Raw genomic sequence first — 23,952 nt, 5'->3', positions numbered from 1 at the left:
AAACGGCGCCATCGCTGCACATACCCCCGGATGGATTAATTGTTGGATTGTCACCAACTCGATCGACGGCGCAATCATGTCGGGGGGTCCAAAGCAAGCCCCGGAACAGTGCCCGGATCAGCTTGGGCACAAAACCTTTTTAAGCGCCAATTAGAAACTGGCCTAAAAGAATAGGAAATGGAGAAAAGGGCACACAAGTTAAAGTTTGGTTGCTACTTTATACTGTTCATTTTTGGGTACAGATTTGCATCGGTAAAGAGTGGACTAGGTTTTTTTATGGGGTTATGTAGATACTTTCTTCATGCTAAAATAAAATAATCTAGGATGTCACTCTCATTTTATTATTGTAAATCTGGACAGATAGAATATGTATAATCTCATCTTCTTTTGCCATATTCTGTTTAGATTCGTAATAATAAGACGAGTCTATTTTTTTTTTTTGGATTTTGTTATATTTTGGGACGAAGGTATTATATAGTTTGATCCAAATTTTAATGTATGCAACAAACTGAAACTGTTCAATTGTTGTCAGGCCAGGACAACTGGAAAGATTGTAAGCGGCATATTTAAAATTTGTCAAATGCAGTAAAACAGCCCTCCGAATTAATTCAAAAGGCGACGCACTGAAGCAGCCATTTTTTTTAATTTGAAGAGGAATCAAACCATCCTTTTACACCTCACATTTCTCTAATTTTCTTGGTTCCTGATTATTTGAATTTTCTAAACACAACATTAATGCATACACTCGTCTCTACAAGCATTATCAAGATTAAATCAACATATGTTAAGATTAATAAATTCATCACATCCATTTTGTTATCGACGAGTACATCACTATCAATAGATGGAAAAATAATTAGCTATAAATACAAACAGGCATATAAAAAATTGAATACAATGAATATGTTCTACCCCCAAAGAATCTAACATGCCGAGCTAACTCAGTTCGTGGAATTTTTATTTTCTTGGTTCTGAAATCCACGGTGGCCACATGGATGCTGTTCCAAATCCAATTGTATATCTAGCTAATAAAGTGTGTGTGAATATAATTAGCTCGGCGTGGGAGCACAAAGATAAAAAGCACATAAAAATAAAACAAAAGGCAAATGGGCGCGGTCGCATCAGTTAATCCGACAATCACTCTTCACCCATTATGCTAAAAACGAGCTTTCGCCACTAATCAAGCCCAAAATTAGTGGGAGGCACAAAAGAACATAGGCTTTAATTAAAGGAAGAGCAGCTCGTTGTTAAAGTGTTTAAAAATTGGCCAAATTGATTGAAAACAACAAGAAAAATGTTTGAAATAGACACATGCACAATCGCCATAATTAAAAGATCAGGCCAAAGTAGGCAACTGAGTGCAAACCTTGCCCCGTAGTATATATAGTAGCAACCATTAATTATTTACACTAATTGGCACCATTATATATATAGCTAGCTAGGAGAAATGTAGACAAAAATAAAATTTTTAAAAACCAACAATGCATGCATGCCAAACGAAGAACACAACATCCACAAGGGCACACACAAAAGCTTAAGAAATTCAAATCTAATAAAAACTCGAAACTTTAGATCAAAAAAGTTGGCATCATCACTGTTCATTCCTCTAAACAATATTTACACTTGGCATAAACATCTCTGATGATCTATGAACAACCAAAGAACCAACACATTCTTTCTTCTTCTAAAAAAACAAAAAAAAGGCGAGCAGCTCAGTCGATCTCACGAGGTCTCGATCGCCGCCGCCGGCCGGAGCAGGTCGTACTTGGCCCAGACGGCGTCGAGCGGGCACGGCTTGCCGGCGTCGAGCCTGTCCCATGGCTTCCCCTTGCCGCTCCAGTGCAGGAGGCTGACGGCGCCGGCGTGCAGGCCGCGGCAGAGCCCCCGGTAGTTGTCGCCGCCGAGGCCGTGCTGGTTCCAGCGGTGGTCGACGGCGGCGATGCGGCCGGCGAACACGAGGAGGAACGGCGGCAGCGAGCCCAGCTCGTAGATGCGCACCCGTCTCTGCAGCTCCATCCACTCCTCGATCTGCGCCGTGTACCCCGCGCGCCGCCACCGGGGCAGGTCGAGCACCATCACCCCCGTGTTGAAGTAGCACGCGCGCCGCCCCGCGAACGCCGCCTCCGACAGCGCCCGCGACGCCCAGAACCCCGGCGTGAAGTAGGCCGTGAAGTTGGCGCCGCAGTACTCGGGCGCCGCCACGGCCGCCTCCCCCGGGAGCGGCGTCGCGGCGAGCGCCGCGATGTCGTCGGTGACCACGACGTCGGAGTCGAGGTAGACGACGCGGCGGACGCAGGCGGGGAGCGTGGTGGCGAGGTAGGAGCGGGCGTAGTTGAGCGGGCGGTCGAGCGCGCCGCGGATGGAGGTGGAGATGAGCCCCGCGACGCGGGACTCGTCGAACGGGTACACCCGGAACGCCAGCGACGGGAACGACGCCCGCACGGTGTCCCTCAGCTCCCGCACCGCCGCCGCCGCCTCCGGCGACGAGGAGGAGGAGGCGAGGAAGTGGAAGTGGACGGACTCCGGGCAGGAGGCGTGGCGGAGGACGGAGAGCACCGCGGCCATGGTGCCCCTCAGGTACGGCGCGTCCAGCGTCATGGCCACGTGCACCGCCGCGTGCGGCGAGCACGCCGCGTCCGCGTCCGTCGCCGGCAGCGGCGGCGGGCACCGCGCCGCCGCCGAGTTGGTGAAGTGCGGCGCCTCCCTGTACTCCGGCACGGCCACCGCCGCGCCGACCCCCAGCATCAGCAGCAGGACGAGCAGAGGAGCGCGCGGCATCTGAGCTAGCTTGGCCATGTCGTCCATGTCCTCGCGTGTTCGCGTTTGCGTGTGAGAGACTGAGAGGAGAGCGCGCGCGCGCGCGTTTTATATACGGCGCGGCGCGGCGTGGCGTGGCGTGGCGTGGCGTGGCGTGGCGTGGCGCGGCGCGTGGAGAGGCGCGTCAAACTGGGGGGTCAAACTGTCAAAGGCTTTTTGGGAGGGGGGAAAGCGTGTTCAGACTTCAGACACGTGACGCGTACAGGAGTGGTACTAAACGGGTTTGAGAGAGGACGCGTGATTAATGGAAGGGGGTTAAATGCTTAACTTCGCGTGAGGATGGGATTACCGGCACGTTTGGCGTTTTTACTACAAGTAGCGCATAGTATGCTATTTTAGGGTAAAAAAGAAAGATTTGCAAGTGGTGATGCTATTGGAAGGGAGTGTAATTAATCATGCCTAGGATGGTTCTCTTCTTTTTTTAAGTATAGCTTTTACATGTTTACCTCATGTTGGTTTGTTTAATTGGGATTGAGACCATCTGATAAGGAGTGGCACTTGGGTTAACTGTGAGTAACTCAACAGAAATTATGTTAGTTCCAAGGTTGTCAGGATCGGGATACTAAGTAGTACTCCCTCCATCTACTTTTGATAGTCATATTTCATCTTGATACACAGACCAATGATAAGTAATTCTACTTATCATTCATTTAAGCATGCTACTAGTCATTCCTCGTAAACAAGCGATTCATTAATATTTACATTTCTCAAAGCCCATATAGCCAATCATGTGTGGAAGAATGGAGAGTCACGCATTAAATTCGAGAAAATCATTAAGATGATAGGTTGTTGGATTGAAATATGCCTATCAAAAATAAAATTTTCAGATTTGGAAATATGACTATCAAAAATAGATGGTGGGAGTATCATTTTGCTCAAAGTAATATCGAATCGTAGGATCGTATCGTAGTATCGGGATACTATGAGATTTTTTTTAATTTTAATTAATATTTATATTAATTATATATAGCCATTCTATATAAAAAATATAGTAATGATATATGTCATGCAAATAAAGACATTTATCAAGAGAAACCACGTTGGTTTTGATATATTGAACTGATTTTCATATAAATTTGAGTATATTTAGTTACATTATTTTTTAAACCATGTTATTTTAAATAATATTGTAGTATTGTAGGGATCGTAGAATCGGGATACCATATAAGATTTTGTAGGATCGTGTAGTAATGAATAGTAGGATCGCGATATTATAAAAATTAGGATACTAGGTGGGATCGGTATCGTTTCGTCTCGGTAGGATCATAATATCGTAAGATACTAGATACGAATCGGGATAATGACAACCTTGGTTAGTTCTAAAAAACAGAAATTATGTTCTGTTTAAATTTCGCATGAAGTTTTGTCACTAATAAAAAAAGACGTGAATATTAGGGCATGACCTAATATTAAATAATTAGAAGAGGTGAGACATCGAACTCAGGTTGTCTAGCCAACCACCTTGCGAAGCTAGTCGGAAAACCCCTAAATGTTTCTCGAGTTTTGTTCCTAGTAAATGGTTTAATTTTTTCACATGACTATTTTGTTCTTCGTTGCCCTCAATTATAAGGAACAACATCACACATTTTGCCATCGGTTCTCTTCCTGCGCTTCTAGGGCTTCTTTACCACAGTTGCAACATAGAACATACCTGTTCTCATGTTTTTTTTACTTTGAATCAGGTAAACTTGCAATCCCTTTGTCTCTAGTTAGGCTACATTTGTCCTTTTTGTCATCACTATTTCAAGCCAACCAACGACCACCATTGCAAGCTACCTGCCACAACCTTAGGCCTTGTTTAGTTTATGAAATTTTTTTGGGTTTGGTTATCATATCGGATATACAAACACACATTTAAAGTATTAAACGTAGCCTAATAACAAAACAAATTACAGATTTCACCAGAAAACCGCGAGACGGATTTGTTAAGCCTAATTAATCCGTCATTAGTAAATGTTTACCGTAGCACTATATTGTCAAATCATGGCGCAATTAAGCTTAAAAGATTTGTCTCGTAATTTACACACAAACTGTGTAATTGGTTTTTTTTTTCTAAATTTAATACTCTATGCATGTGTCCAAACATTCGATGTGATGGTTGAAAAGTTTTTGTTTTTTTTTCCTCCAAATCAGGCAGAACCCTATATTTGAGGACGATCTCACTGCCATGCTCTTCCAAACTTCCACAAGCTTGGGCGCAATGCCGCGACCTTAGTGATAATTCCTTCAAATCAGGTTGAACCCCAAGCTCTTTCTCTCCTTCACATGGTTGCCCCTAATCCGCATCTTTAGCGCTAGCCATGGTGGCCGATAAGCTCGATCTCTACTTCCACGAGGGCCACTTATAAAGAAATAGAAGCTGGTATAATGTGCAATTTATTCTTTGGAAAGATAGGAATAGAAAAGGAACAATATTGAAATATATGTGCTCGCAGATCCCAAAGGAATCTAAAAACATAGATGCAATCCAAATGAATTCGGCTATCCTTAATGCTATCTTCCAAACAACCTGGATAATTAGAAAAAAAGAAAAAAAGTACAAATTACGTCCCGAACTATGACGACAATATGAATTACCCCTGAACCACAAAATCAGACATTTTATATCCTGAAATATCTATACTGGACGAATAACCCCCCTCGACCCAATCCAAATCGGTATTGTCCTACATAACGTTCACGTGGTAATCTAGTCATCATTTTTTTTAAATGCTGGGGCCCACCTGTCATACTCTCCCACCTCTCTCTTCCCCTCTTCCTCTCAATCTCTCTCTATCTCTGTCTCAGATATCGTTGGGAGCGACAAGTTGGTGGCCGGCGATGGGCGTGCCAGGGGCGCGGCAGGCGGTGGGCGTGGCTGAGCCCGTGTCCCCCTGCTGCCGCGCCGCCTTGCTGCCCCCCTGTCGCGATGGAGGGCGGCGAAGTGGCGAGGGTGGAGGCGGAGGTCGTCTCCGCCCTTCTGCTCCGAGCCCCCGGCGACCGCCGCCATCACCACCACCCCGTCTGAGTTCGTCATCATCATCTTCAACCTGGGGTCATCGGTCTCTCTCTCTCTCTCTCACCCCTCTCTCGGGCCGTCGGGTGGTCAGCGTGCACAGCAGCGGGTCGACATGGCCGTGTCTCTCTTCATCCTCGGCTTCTCCCTCCGCGTGTGGTGGGCGGCAGCGACGGGTCGACATGGCCTCATCTCTCTTTGTCCTCAGCTTCTCCCTCCGCGTGTCGTCACCTGGCTCCGAGTGGTGGGCGGCGTCGACCAGCGTGGCGGCAGCTGTCGACGTTTGATGTCACGATTCCGGTATTTGCATAGTATGGGGATCATTGATACCAGGATATATGCGAGATTGAGGTAAAAGAGACGGAGACGAGGATTTTTATACAGGTTCGGGCCCCCTGAATTGTCAGGTAATAACCCTTCATCCTATTGGCCGAAGCCGGTATTGCTCTTATTCACCATAATCACACTCGTACAATATTTGGGGTAGCCTATCTAAGTGTTGTCGACATGGCGGTCTGAATGTCTGACTCGTAGTCGACAACAGGGTAGCCTTCCTCCTCGAATCCGCATCCGGCGAGATCAGAGACAACGCTATATCTCTCCTGACGGTATCCGTAGGCACCGTAGGGGACTAGTCATGCCTATCTCTGAAGTCGATATCTAGTGTCTTGTCTTGGCGTATGTTGGCTTGTATGTTGTGGCTTCTGTTGTTCCGTGTTCACTCTCCTCCTAGGGGGCTTTGTATTTATACCCATAGGTGTCCTCTTGTCCAAGTAGAACTAGGGAAACCAATATGGATACAATCCGAGTAGTCCTTGTCATTTTCATGTAGAACTCTAGTTATCCTTCCTTATGCGGAACTCCTCCTATATTCGAATATTGTTTCCGTATAAGACATGGTATGTGGTGGGTCCTGCCGAGATTTAGTCAACTACTATTAAGTATGTGGTATCCATAACCCTGACAGCAGCGGCGGCGACGTTCTTGATAGGGTTTGGGTCGTCCAGTGCAGGTCGAGCACACGGCGTTGCGCGCGGGCGGGGGTGGGGGGGGGTGGGCGGAGGGAGGGTGCGGGACGCGGACCGCGGGCTACGGGCGTCGGCGAGGAGGGCGCTAGAGGCGATGGGGCTATAGTGTTGCGGACTCACGGAGAGGGCGCGAGAGGCGGCGGGTTGCGGCGAGGAGGGCGCTCCCTCGCTGGTGCATCCTCCAACCTCATCTGCCCCTCTCCCCACGACGATGACAACGAAGCCCGCCTCCTCCAACGCCCTCCTCACCGCTTGCCGCCCGCGTGCCATTCTCGCGCTTTGTCGCCACCCCCCGCATGCCAACCGCCCGTTCGCGCGCCGCCGCCGCCGCCCATAGCCCGTCCACGCACGCCCGAGGGAGTGAGGGGGGAGGGGAAGAGAGGTAATGATAGGTGGGCCCTATATTTTCTTTTATTTCTTTTTGCTGATTGGATTTCCACGTCGACGTCATGTGTATGCCACGTAGGAGAAAAACAGCTCAGGATTGAGTCGGAGGGGGGAGGGGGGCGGGGGAGTTCATCCGGTATCAATAGTTTAAGGTGTAATATGTCTGGTTTTGTGGTTTATGTGGTAATTCGTACTGTCGCAATAGTTAGGGGGGAGGGGGGTAATTCGTACATTTTTTTTCTTAGAGAAACAAACATCTAAGGATTTGAATTCTTTGAAACTCCTGTGAAAACCTTCAAATCGAAAGGTACATTCAGGAGGCCATTATTCATGTGCCAAAAAAAGGCGACCATTATTCGTTTCATTTCGTAGCATTCGTCGGTGAGGAATTGGGATCAGGTGCAGTGAGGGGAGGCATACTGCACAGCAGCTGTAGGTGGGACCCTGTAAGAACGTGCCACGTGGTCATCTGATACATCCATATGAAGTCTACAGTCAGATGCCTTGACTTCAGCTGCATAGAAAGTCGTTTTGAACAGCGATGCGATCTCTAAAACATAATTTTAATTTTTTGTTTCTATAAAAATATTTATTGAAAAGTGGCATATATATTTTTATGAAAGCTAAATCTATTCATATAGTTTTTATATTTTCAGACTCAATAATTTAAAAACTATTCATGATTTATATTTTTAAGATTTTACTTAAATATTATCTTAAACGACTTCCTTTAATAGTACGAGAGGAGTATGTATACTAGTACCAGTACCCCTGTACAGTAGTAGTAATGAAATTCTTAAAAAAAAAGAAAGAATTGATCGAGAAGCAATCATGAGCCAAGATCAACGTTGGATCGTGAGGGACGACAACGTGGCGTTTTCAGATGCCAAAGCACTGTCCCAATTCTTCGTGTGCATTGCAAGCAAAATGGCCTGTCGGTGTGCACATGTCAAAAGACTTCCTTTTTTTTGAAAGTCTCGTCGTCTGATTATTGTCTTACAAATCACACCAATTTCAAATTTAGAACCTACATTTTTTTTTAAAAAAAACTTATAAATTTGTTCTCTTCATTTTTCTACGGCTTATTAGTCGTTGCTCGTAATTTAACACATAACTTGATCAGAGCTGGAATAATCCATATATTTGCTGAAACTTCTCTGGCCCTGTCAAACATGTTTTTTTAAAAAAGAAGAAGAACTTGAAAATTTTATGATAATCTAAATGCTGTCATTAACTCCTCGTGACATGGCCGCGTAGTTCAACAGGTAATGTGAAATCTTCAATGCCACACCGTTTATACCAGTATGGCTCTCCATGCCCTGCAAAAACATCTATCCATTCACATCAGCCTTCATTATGTGCCGGCTCTAGTTAATGCCTCCTCCCTACTTAATCTCAAATTCACACAGGCAAATTAATCGGTGAAATGAGATTAATTAACCTAAATGCATGGTTAAAAAAAGAAAACCATACTGGCTGCTGCACCGACACAAGCGTAGCTACAAGGAGACGAGATGACGAACACATCACACAACTATACACAAAGCATCTTCATTATGAGGTGACAGTGAGAGGAAGCTGCTGCTCCCTTGGAAAGCTCTACAGATCTGAATGATCTCGTGAAAAACTGAAAATGATGTGGAGATTTTAAAAAAAAAAGAAAGCAAAGGCAAAAGTAATAAGATCGAATCAGAGGTGGAGAGGTGCTAAACAGAGTAAAAAATGGTGGCTTTTTCACATGGAAGATCAGCAAGTTCAGGAAGGAATGGTAAATATATCGTTTTCAGGTGGATCAAGTCGATCTCTCGATGATATCTCCGTCGATGCTCAACTAAATTAAGCAAGAAAGCAAAGTCAAGATCTCTCCTCACTCTTCATCCTCGGTAAAAAAATAAAAATAAATTACAGGAAGTCAAAGACATCTAAAACCGTGTAAAACATGAAACAAGTAATTAAAAAGAATGAATTACAGGAAGTCAAAGATCTCTCGAAAGGTGTAAAACACAAAGCAAGTAAATTAATCATCCCCACCGTCAATTGTCATAAAAACTACTCCCTCCGTCTCAGAATATAGCAACCTAGAATCGGATGGAACGTATTCTAAATCGGATGAAATATGAATACGTTCCATCCGATTCTAGGTTGCTATATTTTGGGAGGGAGGGAGTAATTGATTATAAAAACTGAACGGTATCAGTATCAGTAGAGATAACGGTAAAACACTGGTAGGAATGTTCATGAGCTAATAACTCATCCCTGTTCGCATTCAAAAAATAAAACTCAACCGTGTTAATGTGTACTATGTACAACCGGGTTCAAATATTAGGTCTGTGCGAATTGTGCATGACTCAACTGGTTATGTTTTCTTTAATCAACCCACATGTATTTAAGTTTTAGACTTGATACGGATGCTCTTATTTACGGTTAATTATTTTTTTCAGTGGTAAGTAACGTACCCATCAATAGCGAAATGTTCATGATGACTAGGTCAATTTTAAGATATAACGACCCATCATTTTGAAGGCGCTCATAGGGGTAAGGTGCGGGGATGTGCGTTTATAGGGGTGATCATGCCCGTGTTATAAGCGACTACGCTTGTACTGTGTTACTGAAAAAATATTGGGTCTATGGTCATATGGATAATGCAGAGGTCAAATATACTTTTATATATACGGTATTGCTAGATTTCAAAATTTCAGTAAAAAAAAATTACACATCCATAAGCCGAAATTACATTGGTATGTAATATACAATTTTACTTAATTTTGTGGTTACATATATGGTTTTACTTTATTTTATCTGAGTTTGAATACTTGTTTACATCTAGTAATATTGTAAATCTGTATAAATTGTAAGTTTCTTTCATGTAGTTTGGTGTTTTTTTTAAAAAACTTTTTGTATGTTAGACTAGTTTATTGCTTAACTTGTTATCTAAGAAAGAGCTAGGTGTGATGAGAACCATTAGATTAAATAAGAAAAGTGACTGAAATTTAATTCAGGTTGCCCATCTCTTGAAGATCACCTTCCTTGCAAAGCTTCTGTTTAATTTGCCCCGTTCACTCTACAAATTCAGATTGATTTAGAGATTGTCCCCTTCCCTCTACAATTTCCTATTGAATTCGAGATTGTCTACAACTGAAGATAATCAATTATCCCCAAAAAGTTGTCCAACTCGTTAATCACAAAGACGCTTAACAAACTAACTAACTAACCAGCTCCGTCTAAAACCGATCGAGTTTTTCATGTACAGCTAGGTCATAGCATGCCAAATTTCTGTGCATCACCGCACTAACCAAAGCACACCTACCAAAACCATTTCCTAGTACACGAACGACGTCGCGGTCTCCGCAACTTGTCTCCCATTACTGTGACCTGTACCTGAACCAGCTGCTGCTGCTGCCGCCGCCTACAATTCCAAACCCAATTCCAACACATGAATGTCTCACCAAGAGCAAGCAGCAATGCAACCAGGGTTCGCAACAGGGACGGATCTAGCGTGGAACGGCGAGGGTTCAAACTTCGAACCCTTCACTATCAACACCGTGACCAGGAGAGCCCTCTGAAATTTTCTGTCATACGTACCTTAAAAGAAGTGTTGGAGTTTTAACTAATTTATTCAGTCTCTCTTGCTATCTTTCTGAATCCGCCTCTAGTTCACAATCTCAATACTAGATAAAAATCACTTGCAAGCGGTATCTCCATTAATAAACCAATAAAGACAGATAAAATCCAGACATATCTTGTCAAAAGTTTTAAATCTACTTCGATTTTTCTTTAACTTAATAAAAAATTAAGCCGATCCCAAAAAATAATAATCCGGATTTCGTGGTTTCTAGATAGATCGTAAACCTGAATGCAACTATGCAAACTAAAGCCAATGAGTCCAAAGATGGCTTTGACGGGCAGGTCAAACAGGTAAACTCGCCGTCAACTATTAGGCTCGGAATTAGGTACGTGCACCACCACTGTGTGATTAGGATCTCAGGATGATCTGCTAAAATTAGTCGCCCATTTGTAAATTCGAAGTCAGAGTTGGGGTCAGAGGCTGGACGATGGTGCGACCACGAGCCTGAGAAACTGGACAGTTTTTTTTGCCTTTTGAAGCGTCTAATTTTGGAGCCGTCGTTTGCAGAAAAGAAAGTTCACAGGTAAGCCAGCTGTTAGACCGGACTAGCATACATCTCACCGTCAAGAAAGCTCTGTTCGTCAACTGATTTCAGTTCATCAACCACGAAGCTGATTGACCCGACAAGCTGCAGAAAAAGGGACCAAAGCAGTCGTAAAATCATGCTGGTAAACCAAAGTAATGTAGTAGTTATATTACTTACATATGCAGCTGGATTACTTGCTGATAAGTTTTATATACGATTCACCGTGTTGATCTGGCATCACGCACAGCTAGGATTAGCGGCTGATCAGATCCTTCCAAACTGACTAGGATAATTAAAGCTGGTATTGTTGTCCACTAAGCACACATCAACTTAATCTATTTCTATGATTAGTAAGAGTTGATATCGCCGGACTGATAAGGCTGTGTTTCGGCGCATTAGGTTTCTAACATCCACTCCCTCGTTGTCCACACATGCTTCTGAAACTGATAAGCGGTGTTTTTTTTAAAAAAAAAAACTATATGAAAAAGTTGTTTTTAAAAATTATATTATTTTTTAATTTTTTAACTAATGTTTAATAATTATGCGTTAATGGATTTTTCATAAGGGAAAGCGGAGTTTCCAACCTCAACCTCTAAATGCAGAATTAATGCAGTTATAGGCCCAGTTTAGTTCCAAAATTTTTCTTCAAACTTTTAACTTTTTCATCGCATCAAAACTTTCCTACACACACAAACATCTAATTTTTCTGTTACATCGTTTCAATTTCAACAAAACTTTTAATTTTGACGTGAAAAACACACCCATAGTCTTGTAGTACTACAAGGAAGCAAAACGCAGACAGCCCAGTCACGCAGCATAGCAAAGCAAAGCAGAGGTAGTCGATGAGTTGGTCACAAGGAAGGCAGGCAGAGGCAGTGGCGTCTCCACTAAACCCAAGCCCAGCCAAGGCTATAGTTGCCCAACCCACTTGCCCATTGCAGATTTGCAGGTCCAAACCCCGTACGTACTTACCCGCGTCCGTCTCGTCTCGCCTTCCCTTTCCAAGAAGCTTCCCGCCGCGACGCGCAGCCGCGCCCGCGCCATCGTTGCTGCCTTGCTGGCTTTGCTGCTGCGTGGACGTCGCTTTTTCCTTGCTCAGTTCAGCCCTTTCAACCGATTGACCAAAAACTCTTCGCGGTATTTGTAAATTTGCCACCGATTTTTTCAATATTACAAGTATGTCACTCGAACGATAGTTCTAGTAGCATTTTTGCAATTTTCTAGTGACAGTCTTGTAATAACGATTCAAAATAGTGGTAAATTTGTAATTGCCTCAAACTCTTTATAAGGGGAAGCTATGGGTGTAAAGTTTTAGCGTGTCATATTAGGTTATTATATATGGTGTTGTTTAGGGTGCTGGGCAATTATGGGCCTGTTTAGTTTCCACCCCAAAATTTTTCACCCCGTTACATCGAACGTTTGAACACCTGCATGAAGTAAATATAGGCTAAAAAAGTAGCTAATTGCACATATTGCAACTAATTTACGAGACGAATTTTTAAGCCTAATTGCTCCATTATTTGACAATGTGGTACTACAGTAAATATTGCTAATGATGGATTAATTAGGCTTAATAAATTTGTCTCGCGGTTTATTGACGGATTCTGTAATTAGTTTTTTTACTAGTGCCCAAACACCCCATGCGACACCCTATATAATATCCGATGTGACACGCCAAAACTTTACACCTCTGGATCTAAACACCCTCTATGACACGAAAGTACTACTGTGTTCTTAGCGACTTAGGTTGCGTTAGTTTCCCTAGGTTGGGAACGCTATCTTCTGGCACAGAAAACGGAACGGTCCATTAACCTGTGATTGATTAAATATTTACTATTTTTTTAAAAAAAATGTGTCAATATGATTTTTTTTAAACTTTCGTATATAAACTTTTTACAAAACACACACCATTTAGCAGTTTGCGTGTGTGCGGAAAACAAGAGAGAGGGGTTGGGAACCAGCTGGATCGAACGCAACCTTAGAAATCAATGAAAATTATTATATTAAAATTATTATTAAATTAGCTACAAAATTAAGTTTTAGAATTTAAATTTTGGCTTCGGCTGATTCTTAACGCTCTTCAGCTTGTATTGCGATCGGTGGCGTGGTTTCTGCAGTGGTAGCAGCGGCAGCTTTCCTCAGTAGCTTTACGGTCACAATCAAGAATTCCAGATATGGCAGGCTGCTGTTCCATCCATCGGTGGTTTTTGGGGATCGGCCGAATTTTCAACGCCCTTCACATCCAAACGGATGCGCACAGGAACAAACAATGCTCTGCTTGCTTTTCTGGAGGGAGAAGAATTGTCTCGACTGCTCTTCTTCTTTGCAGATTTGGACCATTTTGGTGCTTCAAAAGTTTGTGGCATCGAGGTCAAACTGGCTGGCCCTATGATTGTCAAAAAGTTTCAGAATCGTCTATAAATAAATACGCACTCAGACAGTTCCAAGCCTCTCGTTAAGAAAATACTAGTACTAATATTAGATAATCTTCTTAGAGCAAGTTTAATAGTATAGCCCACTACTAGCTCCAATTCATTTATAGCCAATTCATACAATAGTTGCTTACTATACTATTAATATATGGTCCTACCTGTCATATATACAGTGTGTCTTGTAGTCCGTGCTGCAGCTGGCTATAGATCTGTAGCCCGCTGCTCTTCTCTCTCATCATTTATCTCATTAAAATATGTTTATAGTTAGCTAATAGTTTGCTATTGTACCTGCTCTTAGCTAAGGGCACAAGTTGTGATTTGGGAATGACCTAGATGGAGGCGACTAACATTTTTGGAAATAGGAGGAACTGACTGATACATGATGCTTTGGATCCAATCCAAGCACACTAGCACAGAGCACATTCATGTGCTACCAACACAGCGTTTCTTCTCCTCTCGAACAAACAACCGTCTCATTCGATACGAGTTTAATGAGCTTAGAGATTCATCATTGACCCTCGTCTTTTAGCATGCTAGGAGGCCACATTCGAGAGTGTGTGTTTTGTAACATGTAACTGCGAAAAAAAAAAGAACAATCTCACTCCCAATCACAAAAAATTGCAGACTGAAACGGTACCAGAAGAGTTGTTTTGACTGTTTGAGAGAGCTGCCGAGCATGTCACTGACACTGTTAGTAGTATTCTCTTGACACATGGCCACTCCATGATGGACGTCACATTGTCACTACCTGATTGGTAGTACTCCTTTGCCAGACGTACTGCGACTCTTCCTCTGTGCACATTTTGAGGTCTTAAAATATCCGGTATTTATCTTTTCGTTTATACTTATATTTATTAGCTAAAATTTAATTTTTAACCTTAAATTTGTAGTCGATCTTGAAATTTTTTCATCGTAATTTATTTTCAGCCTTTACTTCTAGATCATTAAAAACACACATATAAAAGTTTTATTCATAAATTATTCTTCGTTTACGGCGGGGGCTTCAAGCATGCAAGCAAGCAAAATTGGCCAGATCACTTAGGCCTTGTTTAGATAAAAAAATTTTAGCAAAAAAGATCACATCAAATGTTTGGACACATGCATAAGGCATTAAATGTGGGGAAAAAAAACCAATAGCATAGTTTGTATGTAAATTGTGAAACAAATCTTTTTAGCCTAATTACGCCATGATTTGACAATGTGATGCTATAGTAAATATTTACTAATAACAGATAAATTAGGCTTAATAAATTCGTCTCGCAGTTTACAGGTGAAATCTGTAATTTGTTTTCTTATTAGTCTACGTTAATTTGTTTTGTTATTAGTCTATGTTTAATACTTCAAATTTCCGTCTGTATACTTCAAAAACTTTAGGCCTGTTCACTTTGATTGAAAAAAAAACCTTACCAAAATTTGGCATTGCCAAAATTGCTAAAATTTTGATAAGATTTCTTATATAGTTACTAAAATTTGGCAACAAACTAAATGTAGCCACTTTTTTGATAATTTTAACAAAATTTGGTAAGGTTGAAAATAACATCAAAGTGAACATCAAAGTGAAAAATAACATCAAAGTGAACAGACCCTTTACACCCAAATAAAACTAAACACACCCTCACTCCCGTACAAGGGTAGTACAACCCATTTTCTGAGAGAGCCGTACTACACGTTACATGATTGAGAGAGGATCGAAACCGACTCCAAATGAGTAGTCGACCATTCATTTTTTTTGCGAATCTCTCCTGTTGATAATCTTATGAGAGGGCACAAACTGCAAATGATCTGTCCACGTACATTCTGGATAAAGAAGGCGATCAACATTTTTTTGGATAGGCATCCAAGCGCAGAGCCAGTGCACATCCTGCGTGACAAAATATCTCATTTCCTGATCACAGATTGCGGGCAGAAACATCCCAGAATAGTTTGTCATTTCCAGATCACAGATTGCGAGCAGAAACATCCCAGAATAGTTTGGAGAAAACAGCCGAGGGGCAACAATCCAAACTCAAACCTGATCGGCCATCATATTTTCTTACCATTCTTCAAATATTCAACTGACATTGGCACTCCCTGACATAATGACATATATCAAATAACTCTTACCAAGAATTATATTGTATCTTCTGTTCAAGACTATAATAATATCAGCACACTGACTGTCAAGCATCAATGTATATAAACTGGAAATTGGTGCAAATTGCAAGCAAGAGTTTGGGAAGAACTATTCTTACATGTATACAACACATGGAGACAACATCCCAATAATTGTACATCATATCCATCAAAACAGTCAAAACTAAAAAAAGAAAAGAAAATAAAATGGCTCCTCCTAATTATAGTACTACATATGAGGCTATAAAAAGCCAGATGCTTATCCTACATCTACATGCAAATATTCTATGAACACTTCATGTAAATACGCAAAATAACTTATGCCACATTTGGCAGGAAGAAACTGCACGCACCACAACGCCACAGGGATATGCTGGCAATTCTTTTACCATCTTCTATCACCAGGTGAATCTGTTAACAATCTTAAAATGCAAGAAGGCTTGCAACCACAAGAAATCCAACCATGATTAGCAGGGCCTTCAGGTAGATGTCTGCCTGCTGCGGTTGCTCCAGTGGTCCTTGTCGAGGGACACCGTGGGCGGCATGACCCATATGTCCGCCATGGAATCCATGACCATGGCCATACCCATAGTGAAACCCAGCAGGCTGTGCATAAGGATTTGCATCTGGAAATCCATGCACTTGGAAGCTAAGCATAGGGAATAGGCCTCCAAACGCAGCTGAGAATGCATAATTCCCCCACCGTGCATTAGCCAATGGTACTCCAGTGCCCATGAACCATGGATTGGCATTAGCATTAGGATTGGCATGGGCAAAATTGTTGTTAGGATCGGCCTGTGGAGCTGTGGCAGGCCTCTGGCCAGTTGGGCGGTTAGGAATGTCAGCCTCGGGTATGTTCTTTGACCTTGGATCGACGCGGTCCTTGCCACGCCCATAAAGGGGAACGAGCTTATCCTCTTCAACGACAGCTTTGCACACCGGGCACTCTGGAGAGTGTGCGTGGATGTGCAACCACCTGTAAATACATGGCCAGCAGAAGAGGTGGCCACAGAGAGTAACTATTGGTTCTTGTGGCAATTCAAAGCAGATATTGCATTCAAAGCTCCCCCCAGCTGCATCGCCATTGGTGCCGCTGCTTGTAGATTCCCCAACATTGGCTGCCATCTTGCTGTTTCTTCAAAGTGCAAGAAGCTGCAATTGCCAATGAAACTACAATCACCAACAATGCTAGAAATAGCTATGCAAAACTGATAGAATATATTAGGAGTACTATGTAATATAATGGCTACTAGCAACAATTACGAAGTTGCTCCGCCAGCTACTAGCATGTGGTCATACATAAGGATCCAGCATTAAACGATAAAAATCTCATGAGTTTGAGCAAAACATAAAAAAGGTATAAGCCAACAAGAACACAACCAAGAAAGATTCCCCAAATTCGTGCCGGTAAAGAGGACAGCTGATGATCAGAAACCCTCCCAACAACCTCAATTTTGTTTCACACAATTATATAGGATCATCTAGAATAAGATGCTGACGATCCACAAGGATGGAATCAACAATCTAAGCATAAATAAACAACACAAGGAAATAAAACATCTAGGAATATCTCCCACGTTGGAGGATAAAATCACACGCTAGAAGAAGACGGGATTATCCATAAGCCCGATCTATTTCTACCGTAATCGCAGAACAATTAAAAAAAATCCCAATTCTCTAGGAAAACCAACCCGCGTATGAACAACTAGCAAACAACAGATCGCCATAAACAAACAAACCAAATCTACGCCTGAATCGGCCAGTGCCCCCTCCGAATCGACCACCGGCCCCGAACCCAAATCCGAATCGCACAAACCCAGCATACAAGCACCCAAGCAACCGCGAGACGAGAGGAGAGGGTGGGGGCAAGCGGGAAGCGGCATCACCTCCTCCTCCTCTCGGCGAGCGTGGGGATCCGCGACGCGGCGGCGGCGGCGGCGTGGCTCGATCCGACGGCGAGGCCACGCGGGGGAAGGCGAGGCGAGGCGAGGCGACGACGATGACCTGGACGCGGCCGCGTGGGGGGAGGACGAGGAGTATAAAGTTAGGGGTCGCGCGGGGGGCCCACATGGAAGAATCTAGAATCCGGGGACGCTTTCGCGGCGGTTCACCCCCGCTTTACCCTGCGAAATTCCGGGGCGGGAGGCGTTTTCCGTGAAGGGAAACGGAAACTCTCCCCCGCTGGATCGAAGAAAGTACAGTACTTGTTGAAAGTTGAAACTGCCTTCACACTCGCTCACGCAAGGTATCACGCTGATCGTGCTTTTCGAATGCTGGAAGCGTGTGTTGCAAGGGATATGATGCTCTGTCGATGGTACTAATATTCAGCCCCACCGTTTGCCTTATTCTAAGAAATAAATCCAAATCAATATATTTGCAAACGTAAAATAATTTATAAATAAAATTTTTATACACATGTTCTTAGCGATTTAAAACAAAGACTGAAAAATAAACTACGATGAAAAAACTCTAAAATTAACTCCCAATTTAAAATGAAAACTTTAAATTATAGCTGATAAGTATAAATATAAGCGAAAAGATGAGATCGATTGTTACCCATCAATGTTATTAGAAAAACAAACATTATATACTCCCTTTATATCTTCTTTTTAACGTTATATACATTTAGAAATTACCGTAGTATTTTCGGTACTCATCGGTTGCCTATATTTTTTAATAAGTCAAAATGGTTTATTAGAAAATAAAAATTAATTTACATGTACAATTTTTATATATGTGTTATTAGTGCGACTTAAAAGTCAATGTAGAAAATAAACCACATTGAAATTATCTTAAAATTAACTTTAAAAATTAAATTTAAAAATTTAAAATTTGACTTTCACTTTAACTTATTAGGGCAATCCATGGAGCTCTCAATAATTCTATGAATTTATCCGTTGTCCAACTTATATATATCGGACACGAAAACTATCGCACCCCTCCCATCGCTACGAGCACGAGTTATATTGTGAACTATTTTATTAACAACCATGTTAGTCTCCCATTACTTTTACAGCAGATTGTTATTAGTATATACCAGTTATAAAAGAAAAGATTAATTGTTACTATACCAGACTATTTAACGGCACAAACTTTGATATAATCTCTAATATGTTTGATATATACCTATGAACATTATTAGTTTCATCGAGTATTTTCCAGCTAGCAATAGCATGCCGCATCACATTCTTGGGCAGAACTAGGCTCAATCTCATCATCTTGCAAGCAATTCCAAATGCCTCCCGTTCATATGTACTATAGACTATAATTTTGTTGTCATTTGATAGATTTGATATGTCTATCAAATGACAACAAACAAAGAGCAGTACTGCCGTTAACAATTCAATACTTGAAGAAAAATAATTCTTCAACAAACAAAGAGCAGGGCGCGTTCGTTGTTGGCTCTCTGTGTGATATCAGTCTATAAATTTAACCAAAAGTTGGGCAACTACCATGTACTTGTCAAGGACCTTCGTTATAAGTTCTTGGCAATTGGTCCGTGTGACCATTAAGTATTTCCTTGTCCAATGTCAAAGACTATCGCTTTTTACCTGTCTTAATTTCCTAAAAAACATTAGTTGATTATATCTCATGACCCAAGTACAAATTCCTTGCTGCTCTGTAATGCTCAAGAGGGAATAAACACATGCATTGCTGGTGAACAAAATATTCAGAAGTTAAAAAAATGATATATGCAGACAGATGGTAATAATAAATTAATGATAATTATTTAATTAAAATCGTATATTACAATGCACGAGTGATATGCTAAGTATAATTTAAAACATTGTAGGCTTATGACAAAAGCACCGGTGATATCTACTGCAATATTTCCTAAATATGACTAGCGAGATTTTTTTTTCTCAACAGCATCAAAACAAATATGTCCCGCCGTTAAGTTTTCGATCGTTTCACCTGTGTCTAGGGTGATAAAGGACCTAACAAAGTTAGTATATAAAATTTAAGAGCTAATCTAAAATAGAATAGGCTGAATTTTAATTAATTTTTGACCTTAAAAATATTCGAGAGCCTGGTACATGGGTCTTGACCCATTGCCACCGCTACCTGTGTGGCTGTCATGGAAGCATAGGGGCATTTGATTTTAAGGAAACTTGTAAAAACACCACAAATATCACCTTGAGTTTGTTGCAAATACCCCTCTCGTAAGTCATTTTTGTTTGAGATTACCCCCAAGTGCCGTTACTCGTCCATTCTTGGGGCCACAAACCCACGACCGTGGTGGTCATTGTGTCTAGCGTGGACGATGACATGATCGTGGAATCCCTACTTATGGTGTCTAGCATGTAGTTGGACGGTGATAGTCCAGAGTCTTCGCTCTTAAGCATTGAGATTGCTGGAAGATGAGCTATTACACTTGTCTCATGGGATTCAACAGTGACTTGTTTCTTTGGTTAGATTCAAAATGAGAAAGATGAGCTCAGTATAGCACACATTATTGGGAAAGAAAATGTATATGTCCATCGAAAAGTGCGCTGAGTCATGTAACACACATGAAAAGATGCAAGACTGCGAGATCTGCCTTCAACCAATCCATTTGGAAAGCGTGGCCCCCACCAAAATGCAAATTCTTTTCCTGGCTCGTCACCCAAAATAGACTTTGGACAACTGACAGACTCAAGAAAAGAGGTTGGCAAAATCAGAAGATTTGTCCGCTGTGCTACATAATCAATGAATCATCGGTCCACCTTCTGACACACTGTAGAGTTACCAAGAGGGTATGGATAGAAATACAAAGGTGGACCAAACTGACCTCCAAATGAGCAAATGGAGTGACTACGACTCGGTGGAACAATGGTGGAGCCTTGTGGTAGACTCCCTTAACAATTCCCGCATTCCTTTGCGAATATTGGTGATCTTGGTTTCCTAGGAAATTTGGTGCAAACGAAACACAAAAATCTTCCAAAACACCGCCTCAACGCCGATTTCCATCATCGCCAAGATCAAGGAGGAAGCTCGAGCTTGGGTCAAGGCTGGAGCCTCAAAGCTTCAAGAGTTTGGAATTTTTCGCGGATTCTTGCGGGTTTAGCTTTCGAGGCTTGCCCTGTACATATTACTTTGATCTATTTTTTCTCCATCTCTATTAATATACGAGGCAAAGCTTTTGCCCTCCTTTAAAAAAAACAAAGAAAAGATGCAAGAAAAAACACAAAAAATGGTAATTGCTTATTGGGAAGGAACATCAAACCAAAATAGATTGAAAGGGGCTGTTTGCAACAAATCGTTTTATAATAAGAATCTCAAACTCAAGCTGATATTTGGGGTGTTTTTTTTTTCAAATTTCCCTTGATTTCATGCCTTCCTCATCTTAAGCTGGCACTGAAGGTGTTTGATGAGCTGCTTGATGTGGTCGTACTGGTCGCTGCAAACACTTCAGGAGTTGCTCTTGTCGATGGATCCTTCTTTCCACACTCCACAGCAAGCAGCGAGGCGAAACGTGGCACACCATCGTCCTTCTCAGAGCCTCCCATTCCCGCAGCTTAGCTATCTTGTGGTCATCAAGCACAGAGAACAAGTTTGGACCAAAGCAAATGCGTCAAAAGTGTAGTTCACTCAACCTCTCTGCTCAAGCTAATGTTGAGTCGTGTTTCTTTCAAAATTTTGGGCTTGGGCTTACAGGTTTCCATTACTTGGAACCAATACTCCTAGTGTTTCCTTCATCTTGTATTGGATGTATCATGTATGGCTGACAAAATTTTGGGGCATTTATAACAAAGTAAATTTAAGTAGCATGTACTGTATATGGACTGAAAGAGACAATTACAACGATGTACTTTTGTAATATATAATTCATTTGTTGTAAAACATACATGAATTTTGAAAAATTTATGATCAAAGATAAAAGTATATGACATAGGACAAAACTAGAATGAGAAGTAATGTGAAATGGAAGGAATATATGATACTTGATTTTCTTTCAAACTTTGACCAATAATATTGATGGTGGCGCTAATACTCGCAATGCGCGCATAATATTAGTTTGAGCGTTGCACAACGTTTCCTTCTTCTGGTTTTTCCCTTTTTTTACCACCCACCTTAATTTCCTCTGTCGCGTTTCTTTTGTTTTTTACCACCCCACCTTCCATGTTTCTTTTTTTTTTACTTTTCCATCTCATCCGTGCTCCATCAAAGGGCCCGGTAAAATATTAACCATCCAGATTTTTCCCTCTTTCATTCCTTCTTTCTGGTTCTTCTGTTTTCACGTTTTAGTAAAATATTTACCGTCTATTTTTTCTTTGGAAATTTTCTGTTTTCCTAGTGTCTCCCCACGTTTAAAAAGTAATGAATTTACTTTGTGGAGTTTTCCATTTACTCTCAGCCTCCCACATCTGCCCATTAAAAAGTAACAAATTTACTCGCATGAATGTCCCATTCAAAAGTAACAAATTTACTTGCATGAATGCCCCCCATTGTACAACACCATTCCTAGACGACAGTAAAAGAATTACTACCAGCTTACAATACTAGTAATTCTTTTACCAGTATTATAAATATTTAGACTTCGTGGTCTGTGAGTAAAACAATTACCACTTTCCTCTCGATATAGCCCATGATCTCGTAGCCACCGTGTAGTAATATGTTTATTGATGTGTTCAATATATAGTATAAGAGCAAAAACTGATACTAAGAGTATTGTTAATCTGTTCACAAAATGGTCGTACGAATGAAAAAAATTACAGGCTCAATTACACACGAGTGATAAAATTACTCACAGGTGAATCAAACTAGAAAAGAAGAAAAATGATTCAGCCAAAAATCCATGGTGAAGTTGGGATCCTGGTGGCTTTGCTTGATCTTGCTATAAGGATGTAAATGCTGGTGTGTGTCTTGTGACTGGTACTGGAGATTGGAGAGGGCAACCGAGTGGCGAGCGGTAGTCGACGATGGAATCATGGAAGGATGTAGCGGCATGGTATAGACATGAGCTCGACGTTATGCAGTAGCAGCCATCTATCATCTAGCAAGCACGAAAAAAATGTAAAAACATTCTTGTTCATGTCATACAGACGACGAGAAAAAGAAAAATAGCTAACAACCTTCATCACAGGCAGACTCCACCCTATCCTTTGCAACCAGCCACATGGAGCACGATGTGCAAATGTAGGACTTGTGCAGCCCATCAGTTCAGATCGGGTAATATTGGAGATTGCACGTTAATTTGATTTGCAAAAAGAAATTTGGGCTTCATGCGTGAAGGTGAAGGAGAGTATGCAGATGCAAATTGGAGTTTCGTTTCCTTACTTGCTTGTTTTGTCAATGTCGCCGACGTGGAACAGCCGCCGGTTGTTGCTCTTGGCCCAGGTGAACACCTCCTTGCTGGTTAAGGTGTTGTCCGGTGTTCGGTAGCGAGGCCCGAAGTAGCGCCTTCGCCTCAACCGCCGCTGGCCACCGCCATCAACCGCCATGGTGATGTCCTCCTCCTCCATGGTGCGTCACCAATCTGTGGGTTGTGATGGTGGGTCGATTCAGATCCAAGAAAAAGGAAAAAATGAAGTGGGGGCAAGAGTGGTTGGTTTGTACGGAAAAAATAGAATATATACTGGAAACAGGGAAGTTGTTTTTATCAAAGTAAATCGTTTACTTCGATAATGGTGGGAGCGGGATGACGGGACGTGGCGTAGGATCGGAAGCATGGAAATTGTTTTTATCGTAGTAAATCGTTTATTCTGATAACTGTGGGAGCGGGATGACGGGACGTGGGGTGAGGTGGACCTGAGCTGATACATGTTTGGCGCTCGGAATACTGCGCTCCTAGTAGTATCTCTATAATATTTATCCAATTACTTAGTTAACTAAATTGAAAATAGTACCACTAGATCTATCATCAAAATTACTTTCACCATGTCTAGTATGTTAGTCTATTTATACAAATATTTCTAAAAAAGGACGAATACTCAAATAATTTTAAAAAGTCAATTTCATGATATATTAAAAAACAAAGGGTGTGTGGGCATGTTATCGTTAAGCTATACTACAACGAGGTTCCCTTACAAAAACTTTACCACTAGAAA

At 41.8% G+C, this 23,952-nt stretch overlaps 2 protein-coding genes across 2 annotated transcripts; both read right to left on the bottom strand.

The window, feature by feature from the left end:
* Window positions 1–1,567: 1,567 nt before the first annotated feature.
* LOC4333715 (probable galacturonosyltransferase-like 1) lies at window positions 1,568–2,839 on the bottom strand. The gene has a single exon (XM_015773839.3). It carries the CDS (start codon window positions 2,803–2,805, stop codon window positions 1,723–1,725), a length of 1,083 nt encoding a protein of 360 aa, XP_015629325.1. The 5' UTR covers window positions 2,806–2,839; the 3' UTR covers window positions 1,568–1,722.
* Window positions 2,840–15,963: 13,124 nt separating this feature from the next.
* LOC4333714 (uncharacterized) lies at window positions 15,964–17,934 on the bottom strand. The gene is made up of 2 exons (XM_015772723.3): window positions 17,809–17,934; window positions 15,964–17,074 (listed from the first exon to the last, which is right to left on the bottom strand). Exon 2 carries the CDS (start codon window positions 17,045–17,047, stop codon window positions 16,346–16,348), a length of 702 nt encoding a protein of 233 aa, XP_015628209.1. The 5' UTR covers window positions 17,048–17,074; window positions 17,809–17,934; the 3' UTR covers window positions 15,964–16,345.
* Window positions 17,935–23,952: the final 6,018 nt, after the last annotated feature.

This window comes from Oryza sativa, chromosome 3 (assembly GCF_034140825.1).
Source record: "Oryza sativa Japonica Group chromosome 3, ASM3414082v1".
Lineage (NCBI taxonomy): Eukaryota > Viridiplantae > Streptophyta > Magnoliopsida > Poales > Poaceae > Oryza > Oryza sativa.
Note: the sequence above shows the minus strand (reverse complement) of the source record. Positions and strands in the feature narration are given on the sequence as shown.

Excerpts from the sequence above, each read along its gene's own strand:
- LOC4333714 (XM_015772723.3), bottom strand. The coding sequence starts at position 17,047 with ATGGCAGCCAATGTTGGGGAATCTACAAGCAGCGGCACCAATGGCGAT.
- LOC4333715 (XM_015773839.3), bottom strand. The coding sequence starts at position 2,805 with ATGGACGACATGGCCAAGCTAGCTCAGATGCCGCGCGCTCCTCTGCTC.